This window comes from Equus caballus, chromosome 10 (assembly GCF_041296265.1).
Source record: "Equus caballus isolate H_3958 breed thoroughbred chromosome 10, TB-T2T, whole genome shotgun sequence".
Taxonomy (NCBI): domain Eukaryota; kingdom Metazoa; phylum Chordata; class Mammalia; order Perissodactyla; family Equidae; genus Equus; species Equus caballus.
The window spans coordinates 68320581-68336626 of record NC_091693.1 but is presented as its reverse complement, the minus strand read 5'-3'; the positions used below and the strand labels follow the sequence as shown (position 1 = coordinate 68336626).

The window sequence follows — 16046 nt, the reverse complement described above, 5'->3', positions numbered from 1 at the left end:
TGAGCTTCAAAATCAGACTTTCATCCATATATTAACAACATAAATACCTTTGAACCTACAAAGCCTTTTCTACCTTTTGGTACATAATGAACTGTTATCTATCTAGAAATCCTGTCTTCTTATCTGAATGCCTGTAACACCAACCTTGTATGCCACCCATTCTACTAGTTTGTTTTATTGGTGACTTAGTCTGCCTTGTCCGTGAGACTGATCTTCCCAATTAGACAGTCCTTGAATGGAGAAATCAAGTCCAGCTTCCCTCTTTCAACCCCTAGCACGGGCCTGTACTTATGGCAGCCGGCCAAACTGCTTATTGACTGAAACCCATGGAGCACCCCTCGTTCCTCTGGCTCAGAAAAGAAATGGAAGCAGAGGAGAGAGAGAACTCATTGGTATCTTCCCAAAGTTCTTACAGGCTTTCTGTCCCTCTAGGTTTGCCTTTGTGAAAAAGGAAAATTTCATGTAAACGTCTTCCTTTCCAGGGACCAGCTCTATAACCAGCCACCTAACAGAGCTGGAGCTCCTGAGGAGTCCTTGGAGTGTCCTGCAGAGTTGAGACCACAGGGTCCCCAGGCTCCATCCCCAGCGGCTGTGCCTAGACCCCCTAGTAACCCTCCCGCCAGAGGAACTCTGAAAACAAGCAATTTGCCAGAAGAATTGCGTAAGTTGTTTGCAATCTTGTTTTTTCATTCTTGTCAGGTTTTCTACTTTGAGAGTATTTGATGACTATTCATCCACAATCTTGGATATTTCTCACAGACACAGTGAAATAAAATTTACTTTTTTGTTTTTTGCTTAAAAAGTAACCAGCATTTTGTATGAGTGCTTTTAGTGATTCTGACACTACCAGCAATGCTACTCACAAAGTGCTTACTATTAGGTTTTCTGAAACATATACTCCAACAACAAATAACCCCAACACTTTTCCCTCTTCTAAATGATGCTCTTGACTGGACTTGTCCCTGAGGAAATTGATTGGATGTCCATGTGGTATTGGCCAGGGACCTAGCGTCTCACCATAAATTAGCAACAGCCATCAAGAACGAGGTCATTTCCTGTAGGAATGAGCAATCTTGTTTGGAAAAAGCCGCTCACATTCTCCATACTGTTTTACGACCCAATGCAAACTAAGGCTTTTATTTAAAGAAACATTCGACTAAGTGTCAGGTGATGATTCTTTTTCCACATTTTGCAGCCAGAACCAGAAATATTGAAATCTCACCAAACTGTTCTCATATTAAGGTCAGTCAGGACAGTAAGTTCCAGAAATCTTAAGAAAACAGTCACTGCTTGTGAAATTGTGATATTCTGTTGTGCTTGCTAGAGAAGCTCAGGTAATTCTTGTAAGTGCTTTCCAAATCTGGGCGCCTCTTTGAACCAAACTTAAAAATTAAGCCCTTTGCATTTGTTAATTCCTCTTGAAGGATGTGTGCTGTTTAGTCATTTAGGACTCTGAAAATTTTCTATGACAATGATCCATTGTTATTTTTCATTCAAAAGAGTTCTTCTTTAATCTTCTTCAAATCTTATACAATTTAATTTTGAGCATTTCTGGAGAATAGGTGCTGCCCTGTGTAGGATACAGCCCTGATATCAGTCTCTGGATCATATTTATCTTACCATAATCTATAAAGGAAGTCCTAAAATTCTTACATAGGAATTGGCTGAATATTAAGTGTTGAGAAGAAAATAAATGGAATGCCATCAATTTGCCAAGCTCCGTAAGTGAGTCAATATGACCACCATACACAGTTCCACTTAAGAGGTATGTTTCAAAAAAAAGAGCCTAAGCATAGATGAATACATATTGACTCAAATTTTCGCTCCAACCCCCCTTTCTTCTCTACCTTCTGCCCTGGGGGCTTCCTGGGATTTTAGCCAATCCATTCGAGACTAAAAACTAACACAGAGATTATTCATCTATCACTTTAACATGCTAGCCAGGTAATTTCCCCAAGACTTTAGCCTGAGAAAACACTGGTTTTCATCCTGCCTGGGTTAAGCTTGTGCGTGTGCTACCATCTGTTGCTCCAGCTGACCTAGGGAGGAGCGAGGGAGTCAGTGACCCTGGACCCCCCAGAGGTGGTGTCTCTCCTTCAAGCTGCTGAAGTTCTCACTAACATTTCTGAGCTGCACTTTAATCTGCTCCAATTTCCTGGCCTTTCCCTCGCCAGTAAGTGGATGGGGGGATGGAGGGGATAGGGACCCACTTCCTCCCTCTCCCCTCACTTGCTCTTGTCAAGCAAGAGTTCAGGGCAGCAGAGAGCATCATGAGATCAAAAGAGGACACGGCTGGGTGGCCCCTCAGCAAGGCTGAGCTTCTTGGCTTGCTGTGAGTATTCCTTGGGCACGGTGCCAAGCGTCTCTAAGAAACCAGGTGGTGGCCTGATCTTAAAGACCCGCAGGTTCTGGGTGATGGATTTTTTCTTAATGCATCATGTGGTTTTTCAGAAGACCTCCTCGGCTCGTCTCGCCTGCCAGTGCTCTCCCCTGTGCCTCCTCTTTCTGTGTACCCTGAGCAGTCTGCCCTCCCTTGCACAGACCCCACTGCCCCTTTGGGCCTGTGAATCTATGTCCTAAACCATCCTGAGGTTTCCCTTTATTATTCTAGAAGGACAAAAGACATTGCATGCAATTTACAAGTGTGTTCGGAGTAAAATAATTTTACTCGTTTCTAATAAATAAAAAAATCTCTCTTAGGGAAAGTCTTCATCACTTACTCTATGGACACAGCCGTGGAGGTGGTGAAATTTGTGAAATTTTTGTTGGCAAATGGCTTCCAAACTGCTGTAAGTATTTTACCCCAAGAGAACTGAACAATTAAAGAGAGTACAATGAAAAGTAAAACAAAAGGAGAAATAGGATAAATAGCTGTTGATGTTTTAAATTATATTATTTGATTTATGTGGTTATGAACTAAATGCTTATGGGTTTAGGCAGTTATTTTCTAGAGTTTAAGCTGTCTAAAGTCTCCAGCATTGTTTCCCAGCATGCTTTTTGAGTGAGCTTGAGCACCCCGGGGTAGCCGGACGGTGTTATGCCGACCACATGCGCAGGCGGAAGGAAGCGCCAGGCTCGCGCTGCACCTTGTACCTTTGCCCCTTTCCACCAGTCGTGCTGCTTTGGTTGTGCTTCTGGTGATGCAGATGGCTGCAGGCTTCCCCGCATCACCTGCTTATTTTGCACGGTCCTTTCGGTCCGCACTGGCCTGTGGGGTTGGAAGGAGAAGCCTGCAGCCTGGGTGCCCCCCATGCACAGCTGCCGTTCCACACCTTAATGCAGGCCGGGGCTGCGAGGCCGGGTTCTCGGCTGCTCTGGTCGGGTTCTAGGGGAGGCAGACAACCCAGCCCTGCGGTTCACTGGGATCCTGGCCCAAGAACTCTCAGGAAGCGCACACTTCTCAAGTCCCCCTGCAGTGCCTTGACACAGCACAGCTCAAAGCCACGTAAGTTTTTCTTTGGGATAAAGAAAATACCACAGGGGGCTGCTCGGAGAGCTGGCTTTCCTTAACATTGAGACCACTTCTTTTCCTTCCCAGATCCCACCTCTGGGTATTTAGTGACAGCAAATTCTAGAGAGTGGTGAATAATTAAGGGAAATGTCTACAAATAGGAATGTTGAAGGATAAAGAGGGAAACACTTAGTGACTAAAGGTCCATTTTAAAGATTATTTAGCATTATTTAACAGGAGTTTTTATTTGAATTTTTCCCTTATTCTGTAATTTTTTTTTTTTTAAAAATGGGAGTGTCTGGAAGTTTTAAAAAAAGAATACAATTTATACACTCCAACTTCATGACTATATCATGACCAACATTTCAATTTCTCATTTCTGGAATAAGAAAGCACTGTGGTAACCATGACATAAAATAAAATTACAGGACATAAGGCCAACATTTAGAAAAGATCTTACTGTTGGTCATTTCTAAATAAGTATACTGAGGGGCCGGCCTGGTGGCACAGCAGTTAAGTTTGCACGTTCTGCTTCTTGGCAGCCTGGGGTTCGCCGGTTCGGATCCCGGGTATGGATATGGCACTGCTTGGCAAAAGCCATGCTGTGGTAGGCGTCCCACATATAAAGTAGAGAAAGATGGGCATGGATGTTAGCTCAGGGCCAGTCTTCCTCAGCAAAAAGAGGAGGATTGGCAGTAGTTAGCTCAGGGCTAATCTTCCTCGAAAAAAAAAAAAGTATACTGACTGCTACTGGAGAGGAAGACAGGTTTTTGTGACCTTAACAATCAGCAGCTGCTTAGACAGAATCTAAATCTGTCCTTGACCCCTCATCACTATGAAGCCTCGTGGTAGAATCTCGGAGCACCGTCCTGGACAGCTAAGTTACTATACTGATACAGCAAGATCCCCTTAGTGGAGAAAAAAACTGAATGGGTACTTTAAGGAGAGTTTAACGAAGGGACTATTTCAAAGCTCTAGGTAAGTTTTAGGGAATCCACCGAGAATAGTGCAATAGCCTGGGACTAACAAAAGCAGGTTGTTGCTAGCACCCCGAGGTCTAAAGGGGCCAGCGAACGGTGGTTACTGCAGCCCGAAGAGGAGGCTGTATTCGTTGGCTAGAGCTGCCATAAAGTTCCACAGGCTGGGGGGCTCAAACAACAGAAATTTATTTCCTCATAGTTCTGGAGCCTACAAGTCCAAGATCAAGGTTTCAGCCGGGTTGGTTTCAGTCTGAGGCCTCTTCCTTGGCTTGTAGATACCCATCTTCTCCCTCTGCCTGGTCTTTCCTCTGTGTCTCCGAATCTCCTCTTATAAGGACCCCAATCATATTTGATAAGGGCCCTGTATGACCTCATTTTACCTTAATTATCTCTTTAAAGGCCCTATCTCCAAATACAGTCACATTCTGAGGCACTGGGGGTTAAGACTTCAACATACGAACTTGGGAGGGACATAATTCAGCCCGTAACAGCAGCTATGTGGAGAAGTTGGCTTGCCAGGAGCTATGGATTTTAGTAGAAGTCTGGAGAGACAAATGGAAGATAACCAGCACATTGTGCCTCCCAGAATGTCCACCTAACAGAGAATAATTTAGGTGCTGGGATAATAATAATAATGATCATTTATCGAGTACTTACTTCATGCCTGGCATTAGGATATGCCTTTTCCATGTTAACTCATTTTAATCCTCACAACCACAATAGGAAGTAGGCTTGTTAGCCATATATTACAAATGAAGATAATAAGACTTTGAGAGTTTCAGTAACATTTCCAAAGTCATGCAAGTGGGAAGTGCAGAAGCCAATAGTGGAACTGAGAGTAGAGCCACATCATCTGTCTCTTCTCAACCCTCACACTATACTGCTTCCATCTTATACAACAGAAATGGAGCACTGATGCAGTCACAGAGAGATACAAAAGCTTCCTCAAGGTTACCCCAGGAAGTCATTGGCCATCACACATTTTAAAGCAGGAATCAACAACCCAAAGGAAATCCACTCCATTTTTGATGTCCCATCAGTAAAGAAACATATTGTAAACTTGTATTATGTACTGTTCGTATCTGACAGTTCGGTGGACACGAGGCACCATCTTGTTCCATAGGAAGCTTAGAACCAGGCTGAAGAGAGATGGCGGACATAAAGGAGACAGTTAGCAAATGAAAGAATGTTATGATAATGTGTTAAGCGTCCAGTACCACTAGTGGTCACAAGGGTTAGGTGAGGTGAAGAGGACGTCAGTGTGTGGGGAGGAGTCACAGAACAGGGGGTTTGCGCTGTGCTTTCAGGTGCAGGGGTGCCAGTGTGGGGAGTAAAGTAGACAGGGCGTGTGGGGAAAAGAGGCAAAGTGCATTGCAGATGGTGTGGAAAGCTTCCTGAGTGTGGGACTTGGCAGAGTGACATTTAGGACAATTGGTCTGGGAGTAGTGTGGCTGAACCAAACAGCCCCTCCTCAAGGACACTCTCCCTGTCACCTATCTCAGTACATAATCCCTCTTCCAATCAAGAGCACCTTGGACACACACACTCTACTCTCTGGCTGCAGGACAAGCCTGAGCCCAAGAAAGGCCTTCTTATTTGGTCTTCTGTAAAATAGAAAACAACTGGTTTTTCTCCCCTTCAAAGACTTGATATTTAATATCAGTCTTTTCCAGGCCTACGAGTTCTCCTCCTTGACTTTCATCATGAACCTTTCCCCCACCATCTCCGTAATTGTTTTTGTGACTGTTCCTTGGATTCGCTCCAAGTTTCATGCAATCTTTTTTTAAAGGTATGGATAGAAACTGGACATAATACCATAATAATGACCTGGCTCGTGCAAGTAATGCACTACAATTGTATCTCAGTATTTGCATGTCACGCATCCATTAAAATGTTCCAGAATCACGTGTGCCTCTCAAATTACAGATATATACATAGTGTGGTATATAGTATGTATATTGCCGGCTTACATCCAACTTGGTGGTCTACTATGTCTCTCCGATTTTTAAAACATAATTACTGTGTAGCCAAAAATACATTTTAATGTGTACCACTATATCCTAATTATGGATATTTAATACTTCAATGCCGACTAACGTTGAAACTGGGAACATTTTAAGAAAATTGTATTTTGTTCTTTAGATTTACATGCGCCTCCCTGCAAAAAGCATTGGTCCCTTTTTCAGTTTTAGATGTATATGTTTTCTTGTGTTTTTTTTCTTGCTCAGCGTCTGGAGAAAGCTTCTCATTAAGAGCCACCTCCCACATCTTTTTCTTGTAGATTGACATATTTGAGGATAGAATCCGAGGCATTGATATCATTAAGTGGATGGAACGCTACCTTAGGGATGTAAGTACATTCCAAAATTCTGAGCTTGTTTTCTGGTGAGAAAGACAATTAGCTTGCGAAGTTATTTCAGGAAAGAAGCAGAGGCATGGCCACCAAGCCCAAAGCTGAGAAAGTCGCAACAAAGCCTCCCTTGTTGGCAGCTGTGCTGAGGCCTGGAGAGGAAGGATGGGGTCGCCCTCCTGGACATGCCCGGGCAGGAAATAACAGTCAAACCAGACACAGGTGGTTGATAACAATCAGAGCAAACAATTTTTTGACCAGAATAGGAAAGGAGGAAATGAAGGCGGGGAGTGGGGATGGACCGGCGAATTCAATTTAATCTGAGGCCACCCCAAGTGTTTGGTAGGATAGGGCTGCAGAGGTTTCCAGGCAGCCTCGCAGGCCACGCGGCACACCACCCCCAGGCGCCCCCCTTGCAGCTCTGTGATTTGTTTTCCACTGACAGAATCTATACTGGCCACTGTGACACTTTGTGCTTTAACAAGATAGAAATTGATTGCTGCCAGCGTGGCCGTGTCGGCCGCTTCGGCCGCTTCTTTCGGAGGGAGCGGCGGGGGGACAGTCTCAGCAGGCTGGGGTTTTGCGGCTTGTCCTTTTGTCTGCAGCCTGATGTTTCCTTTGTGCTGAAGGGTCTGTTGCGCCTGACTGTGCTAACACGCACAGTGGCAAGCAGGGCAGTCAGGAGTGCAGTAACTGACAGCTTAGATCCGGCGGCCGGAGGGAGGGAGAGAGGGAAGGGGTTTTTCATCGCGGGTGTTGCAGAGCCTTTTTACCAGGATGCAGAATCACTTAGTGATTCCGGCTCTCATCAGACGTTTATTAGTGATGGTTGTGGAAAATGGTGGGTAAAACCGCATCCATTTAGGAGAGCCCCTGTCGGAGCCATTTGCTCTGCGTGTTTGAAGGGGGCCGGGGAGGGACTCAGAGGGGAGAAGGAGAGACAGGAGTCTGCCTGAGTGGGGGCCTTTCACTTTCCACAGAGAAGGAGCCCAGCCCTCCATCCTCGAGTATGTCAGAGAATGCTTACAATCCTGCTGGCCAGCTCCCAGTCTGCCTTCACCAAATGGACCACACTTTACACTTCCATAAACACGCTTTCTCCCTCTCATTAACAGAAGACAGTGATGATAATCGTAGCAATCAGCCCCAAATACAAACAGGATGTGGAAGGCGCTGAGTCGCAGCTGGACGAGGATGAGCATGGCTTACATACTAAATACATTCATCGAATGGTGAGTGCTGAGGGAACCCCAGCACCTTGCCGCCCCTTGGAGATGAGCTCTGCCTTCTTCACTAGAGACCCGCTGAGGGTGGCATGAAGATGGGCGAAGAACCTCAGGCAGGAGAGGGGGATGTTGGTTCCGGCTCCATCTACCTTTGGGACATTGGGCAAGTCACCGGAGCTCTGGGACTCTATTCCTATCAGTAACAAGGGGAGATTAATCCATCATCTCTAAGTTCCAAGATTCTGGAAGGCAGCGCTCCGCTGGCTTGGTTGTTTACCAACAAATATGAAGTCCTAGGAGGGGCTGGAGACAAGGCTGTGAGGAGAGCAGGCCCCTGCCTCTGTGTCATATTCTGTCCCCTGCCTTTTCAGAGGGGCAGAGAAGCACAGTGAAACGGACACGTGCTCTTGTGTCAGAAAGACTTGGTTCACATCCAGCTTCCCCACGTACATGTTGTGTGACCATGGGCCGACTGCTTAAACCTCTTTGTGCCTCACGTCCCTATTCATAAAACATTTAAATACACTAATACTTACAGTGTTGTTGTGAAGATTAAATGAAATAATAGGTGTGAAGTATATGGCACACATCTGATGCTCAGACAAGGGAAGGGGTTGTTCTTAGCTCGTGATAGATGAGCAAGAGTCCACTGCCTCAGCCAAACTATGGGGCCTGGTCACATTAAAACCAGGGGAGAAATTTATAGGGAGGCAGACTTACTCAGCATCTGATAGAGCATTCTGACTGAAAATATCACCCAGCCCTGGAACTGGCTGTTTTATGGGCTAGCAGTCTTCCTACTTTCCATGATTGTAGAGACGCTGTGGAGCGTGTTCCTGCTTCACCTGGATGCCCGACTAGATTTGTGATTTTCAAACTCTCCTGTGGAGACCCTAATGGATGCCCATGTGTGCTGGGGGTGGGGGTGGTCTGCCTTTTAGGCTTGTTTGTTTACCAAGGATTCTGAGATTTACAAAGGCTTGAAAATCACTGGACTAGGACTTGTGAGCTCCATTTCAGCTGTAACATTCCACAAGCAGAGAAGGCACCTGGAATGGGCATAAAGGAGCTAGAAGCACAAGTGGCCCAGATGGAATAAGGGAGCAGCACAAGGCAGGAGGCAGTCAGGCAGTCGAGGGACATGAGCTTTACCTCAGGGGAAGCTGACTTAAAGCCAGGTCTGTCTTGTGGATCAGGAGCACAGGACAAAAGTGGGGGGGTGGGTTGGGGAGTGCTCCCCATCTGGGTCTTTAGGGTCTCTGTCTCCTCTTCTGCCAAGTATTGACCACTTATTTGAGCTCAGAACCAACCCAAAGTAAAAGCCGAGGTAAGATGGTGAGGTCAAAGAGTAAAGCTGAGAGGTCAAGAGATAGTGTCTCTCCCATTCCATTCTCATAGCCATGGGCTTGGCCCAGAAAAGGTACCATTTCTGCCCTAAAAGGTCATGGCTGGCTCTGGGTGCTGCCATCCCTTGGCTGTCAGCTGCATGTCGCATGGACCCAAAGCACTCGATGTCCTGCCTGCATCTCTAGGAACCTGCCAGTCCCGGGAGCTGACAGCTGGTGTGTGGGAAGGGCTCCAGGTCCCTGCCAGTTCCTGAGGAAACCTGTCAAGCTCTGCTGGTGTGTGGCAATGCCAGGCAATAATACGCAGCTCAGCCTCAGAGCTTGTCTGACTGCTCAGCCATGAGCCAGATTGTCTCCAAACTCGGTTTCCTAGGGCGATGATGTCTTAGACCCTTCTTCATCACTGAAGTGGGTGAAGAGGCCAGACACAGAAGTGCCTTACTGCCCACCTGGCTGACTTCCTGGTCCCCTCCAGGAAGCAGAAAGCTCCAGGACAGAGTGAGTGAAGAGTTACTCACTCTCATGAGTAACTGCATCATAGAGCTAATGACTTCTTAGAGGGCCAACATCTGGAAATAGGAGAGAAAATAAAAAATGCACTGCTGCTGGCTGGCCTCTCAACGCATTGGGTAGCTTAGTGGACAAGCAAAATTTTACAGTATACGGTGTTCTGGAAGTCAGAAATGAAATCCAGTTCTCTACTTTTAACTTATGAGCTCTCTGCCCTTCCTTTCATGTATTTGTATGGGTGTGACTGGTGCTTTTTGTTGCACAGTACCTGGGGCATTTTAAAATATGCTTTTGGTGTTGTCGTCTGATTTTTTTTTTTTTCTTGCTGAGGAAGATTTGCCCTGAGTGAACATCTGTGCCAATCTTCCTCTATTTTGCATGTGGGTTGCCGCCCATAGCATGGCCACGGACGAGTGGTATAGGTCCGCACCTGGGAACCAAACCTGGGCTGCCAAAGTGGAGCATGCCAAACTTAACCACTAGGCCACTGGGCCAGCCCTGTCTTCTGGTTCTTAAAGGGAGGTGGTTCTGAGAAAACACCTTGTGGAGGATTTGTGTGTACTGTGATTATGTGTGTGTGTGTATTTGTAAATGTCTAAGAGTGTGTGTTTAGGAGGGGGTTTCTATGGTGATTTCAATAACCACTCGTCACCACTGTCACTTTCTTCTCCATTCTGTTTTTATTCCCATGCACGAGGAAGACTTCTTGGCTATAAAAATCAATCGGAAGGTGAAACAGTTGGGCGCACATAATTCCTCATCTCCTTGTCATCAGAGGCCTGAAAGCTTTGTGCTGGTCACAGGATTTGGAAGACTCTAAATCCCCTCATATTTAAAATTCTGGTTTTGATACAGTTCTTGGCAGCTAAATCTTTTTGGGCCAGCGCAGTGTCTGAGCAAGCTGGGACTGGTGTGGGGAACCTAAAGCTTGGTGGACAGAGCTCTTCACAATCGGCCCCCCAGCCCCGCTCCCCGTCCCTCCCAAGCCTGTCCTGTGCTCTGGCTGCAGTGCATTACTAGCTGGTCCAAAGCCCACTCACATACTTTCTCACCTCTGGACATTTGCTCATGCTGTCTCCTCTCCTGAGAATGTCCTTCCCCCACCCCCATTTTGCCCTGCCTGACCAAATTCTTTTCGTTCAGTATCCAAACGACACCTCCCTTGTAACTCCTTCAAACCACTGGGGTAGAATAGATGGACCTCATTTTGGGACTGCCTCAGCAGTTTGTTCCTACTGTTCGTACTGCACGGTGGCTGGTCATTTACTTTTCTGCCTCCTCACTAAACTGCTGGCCTAGTGAGGATAAGGATTGTATCCGTGGTGTTCTGGTAAACTGGTTCTAAAAAAAAAATTCCTGATTTGTAGCATTTGCGCATTTCCATGGTATACATATTCTCACCATGGCCAATTTCAAGCTACTAATATGAAGTCACTGAACACAGAACTGGGAAGAAATGCACACAACTGGCTTTTGTGGGCTGATGTGAGCCAACTTAGCACATGTTGGAAGGTATCCTAATCCTTGAATCCTCTAGCACAGAGTGTGACTTTTAATAGGTCTTCAATACCTGGTTGATGAATGAGTGAATGGCATAGGAGTGTAAGGGGGAAAGCTTAAAACTACAAGTGTGTGGCACTCAAATAAGGAAATCAGAATAAAAATACCGTGTGGGCGTGCATGATGGTGGGTACCATTAACTCTTGATCCTCATTCCCGAAATTAAACCTTCAAATTTGTTCTGTTCCAGATGCAGATTGAGTTCATAAATCAAGGAAGCATGAATTTCAGATTCATCCCTGTGCTCTTCCCAAATGCTAAGAAGGTAAACAAACAGAAAAGCTTATAACTCAAGCTTTTGGTTTGCTTACCATCTGGGATTCTAAGTGGAAAGGCTTGTCAACTCTTTATCAACCCTTCAAGAAGATAACTGTTACCAGAAAGATCAACGAGTTGTACCACTCAGTTGAGCAGCACCATCAGGAAGGTTTCACAGCGATATCTGAGAGACCATCGTGGTCCTAATTGTTCAAATAGCCATTACACACAAAGAAGTAGTTTGTGTTTTAACTCAGAGAAAAAGAGACTGTTCATCTGATACTTCTTATCTCTTGTACATAAAAGTCAAGATGTGTAGGGTTTTTACTGGCTGTTCCACGGAAGTATTTTGTTGCACAGTTCAGCTCTCAAAGCTGTAGAATACAGGAATTAAATCTACACAGTCACCAGAGTGAACCTTGCTGGGGTTCATACGAGGGGTTTTGCACCAGAGGGCATGCCAGCAGGTTTGGGGAATGGGGGCAAAAGCATCTGAGGCCACATGCCAGGCTTTGCGAAGGGAAGGCAGTGGTGTAGCAAATGTCTTGAGAGTCAGACCACAGCCCCATGAGCTCAGGCTTCACCCTGGAGGAGCCCTAGATGTCAGGACTGCATTGAGACTTCCGCCCTGAATGAGGGAGTCCCATTTATGTGAATGAGACATGCAGGCTTGTATAGTTCACAACCTGCACAACAGTATGCCTTTGCATCACTGGAAGATCTCCTTACTGGTCTCCCCGTCTCATCTTTACCTTGTACTAGCATCCTCTTCTCTACCGTCAAAGAGGAAATAAAAAATGTAGATCTGATCTATCTCTCTCCAGCTTAGACATTTTTTGGTGGTTTCCCACTGACTACAAGATGATATCCACCTTTCTTAGAATGACGTATGAGGCTCCTTAGAAGAGAATTCTGCCTACTTGGTCTGCCTTCCCTCTTATCACCCTGTGCACAGACGACTCTACCATCTCATCATACTGGACTATTTCGGCATGCCCTCAGACACACCATGTTCTTTCATGTTTCTGTGCCTTTGCACTTTCTATTCCCTCTACTTGCAATGCCCTTCCCTGACTTGTCTGTCTCGTGAACTCTTGCTTATTCTTCTATCACCCAATCTCTCTGGCCTCTCCGGACCTCTCTTCCCCCATGCCGAGGTATTGAATTGTCCCTCTCTTGGGAGCTCTTAATTATAGTACCTTGAGTCAGTGGTATGTGGTTGGGGTGGGGGTGCTGGGAGTAATTGTTTAGAATTCCTGCATTATGGTGATAGAAAAAGCAGACCAATTTTTCATTGGTTTTATTGTTTTTAAAACTTCTTCAGGCAATCCCCTTGTTGCCTGTGCTCGGGCAGACTGTTCCCACTGCCTGCCCCCTTGGGACACCATTGCCTAGAAAGTAATTTCTTTACATTTTGACTCCATGATAAGACTGTGAGCTCAAGGCGGTACCTGTGTCGTTTTCATTTGGGTATCATCAGTACCCAGCAGGATGCCTGACATATAGCAGGTGCTACTTCTCAGCTCATCCTGCAGTCCCCAAAGGAGTCCTGTGTCCTCAGAGTAAACCTACCAGGCCCTATCTGACACAGCCCCCTCTACCTTCAGACCTCCTCACTCTTCTCTAGCCACACTGGCCTTGTTGCTCCTTGAACAGACCAGGAATGCTCCCACCACAGGGCCTTTGCCCTGGCTCTTCTATCTGCCTGGACCCACGTGTCCCTGAAGCCCGCTCTCTCTGCTCTTTCAGGTCTTTGCCCATTTTCGTTAGTGAGGCTTTTCCTAAGTACCCTATTTAGAACTGCAAACCTTTCTTCCCTGCCCTGGCACTCCCTAGCCCCTTTCTCTGTTTTATTTTTCTCCACAGCACGTATCACCATCGAACACAGTATACATTTTACTTCTTCATTATGCCTTTCCCCAACAGAATGTCCACTCCCTGAGGGCAGTCTGAAACTGCACCCCCACGATCCCAGGCTTACGGTTTCTGCTTGTGCCTGATAACTGAGATCTGGGGGGCTCCTTCTACTGCAGGCCAGCCCCGTGGCTGGAATGAAAGGATGATGAATTAGATTAAGCCCATAGCCTCGGCATACTTCTTGTGAAGCCACAGGGGAATTCACATCTCTCTGCGTGACCTCTGTCCTACCCCTTTTATGTGAGGGTGGTGAAAAGCACGTTGAAATGCAAAGGGCAGGTAGCCTGGGAGACTGACAGAAAATGCTGTGCACATGTGGTTTCCATGATGAGATACGCAGCTTGCACCCGAAGCCAAGAGCATTTCACGTGCTCACTCTTCCAAAAGCAAAATAGACAACTCCCAGGATAGGGAGAGCCGGAGATGTTTGGGAATTGAGCCTGGGATCTGGAATCCAGATTTTTCTCCAATGGCCTTTGCTCCTGTCATTCTCTCTCCCACAGGAACATGTGCCCACCTGGCTTCAGAACACTCACGTCTACAGCTGGCCCAGGAATAAAAAGAACATCCTGCTGCGGCTGCTCAGAGAGGAAGAGTATGTGGCTCCTCCCCGGGGGCCTCTGCCCACCCTTCAAGTGGTACCCTTGTGACACCTTCCATCCCCAGATCACCGGGCCACGCCACGTCTGGGGCCCTGTTCTGACAAGCACGCCTCTAGCTGAGGCTGTTTGTTTTCAGTCCCTCTCAGAGGGGCCCTCCTACCCCAGAAAACCTGTTCTGCAGAGCACTCTCCCTCCTGGGACCTCACTGACCCTGTCTTTGAAACGGAGGCCGTGGCTGCTCTGCATTCCCTGCTTCTGAAACTCACTGCATGTTCCTCCTAGCAGTCCGACGTGTCCATTTGGGGCCTCTCGGTGCTTAGCAAGTAGATAATATAAGTGATGTTGCAATAAATGTAAATGACCCCACTCTCCCATTGCTTAAGGCTACTTTTATGAGTTAGCCAGATGCTTGTGTGTCCTCAGACCAAACTGATTCATGTACAAATAATAAAATGTTTACTCTTTTGTAAGATTGAGTTTCACTTATCTCAAGGGAGATGGATACGTACTAATTCATAATGATATGGGCGGTTCTTCCAGGGACTTTAATAAAGCTGCTTAGATATAATATTAGATAAATGTAACAGACTACTCTGTATTAAAGGATTAAAGCCAGATATTTAAACAGTCCCTTTTAACATAATCTTGAAAGCTTTATTCTTGCAGTAGAAATTTTTAAAAAAACAACTTTGTATGGCACACAACCATGATTCAAAAAGATTCTAAATAGGGTCTGACTATATATGTAAAAATATTTGTGTTTCGTATGAAATGACAGGGAATACATAAGGCAGGCTAGAACTGTGGTTTGAGAGACCTGTGTGCTAGTCTTGGTTCTACCACTAACTCGCTGTGTGGCTCAAGCAAGTCCTGTCACTGTTCTGAAATTCTGGGGACTCGTTTATAAAATGACATGGACAGAAAGTATCTCGGATGATCCTCAAAGGTTTAAGGTCTAGGACCTAAACTGTAAATACTCTTTTAAGGAATGACTGAGTTTTCATAATTATGTCTCCCAGGGGATAAAACTACATTTTTCTTTTTTTTTTTTTTTTTTTTAAAGATTTTTTTATTTTTTCCTTTTTCTCCCCAAAGCCCCCCGGTACATAGTTGTGTATTCTTCGTTGTGGGTTCTCCTAGTTGTGGCATGTGGGACGCTGCCTCAGCGTGGTCTGATGAGCAGTGCCATGTCCGCGCCCAGGATTCGAACTAACGAAACACTGGGCCGCCTGCAGCAGAGCGCGCGAACTTAACCACTCGGCCACGGGGCCAGCCCCAAAACTACATTTTTCTTAACAGAGACATTTTCTTCTTCTTTTTTAATATCTTCATCCTTACATTAATAATTTTAGAAATATATCTTGCTGGTCTGATCTCAAGAAAAAAGGAATACACAAACATACCCATATATTTCACGGCCCGAGAGAGTAAGCCAATATGAAGACTTCTGGGGAGTGAGAGCTCCCGCTTTCTCTTATCTGTCTACTTAACCTCTTAAACAAGGCTCAGTTGTGCTATGAGTTGGTTCAACCCTTGCACGTCACCATAGGGAAAAGACAAATACTTATCAACTCTAAAGAAGAAACCTTACTAATGAATTGCAAAGAACGTTAGTTTTGTTTACATTATAACCTAGATATCTACTGGGTAAGGTGGATGTCTTTGTTTTAAAGAAAAAAAAAGAAAAGAAAAGCTAGTATACCTTAAGTACTCATTTATAAGACTCTATCTCAAGTATCTCTAGCTCTGGAACATTTGAGACCTGGTAGTTTTTCTTGTCTGATTAACTTGAAATGCCTGAAAAATAGCCCAAACGCAAACTTCAACTCTTCTTCCTCTTTTTTTA

The 16046-nt window shown here is 45.6% G+C and overlaps 1 protein-coding gene across 17 annotated transcripts in view; it reads left to right on the top strand.

Annotated features, from left to right (window-relative positions):
- The window catches only part of TRAF3IP2 (TRAF3 interacting protein 2), a 40400-nt gene extending 25730 nt beyond the window's left edge, over nt 1-14670 (top strand). For 9 of the 17 annotated variants that reach the window (XM_001504045.7, XM_070225426.1, XM_070225415.1 and 6 more), the window contains 6 exons: nt 483-661; nt 2701-2789; nt 6713-6781; nt 7897-8013; nt 11614-11688; nt 14102-14670. In XM_001504045.7, the coding sequence (XP_001504095.2) occupies nt 483-661; nt 2701-2789; nt 6713-6781; nt 7897-8013; nt 11614-11688; nt 14102-14248 (676 nt within the window). In that variant the 3' untranslated portion in view covers nt 14249-14670. The remainder of the gene's footprint in view (nt 1-482; nt 662-2700; nt 2790-6712; nt 6782-7896; nt 8014-11613; nt 11689-14101) is intronic. The other 8 variants (XM_014734583.3, XM_070225419.1, XM_070225423.1 and 5 more) reach the window with 3 other exon arrangements.
- Nucleotides 14671-16046: the final 1376 nt, after the last annotated feature.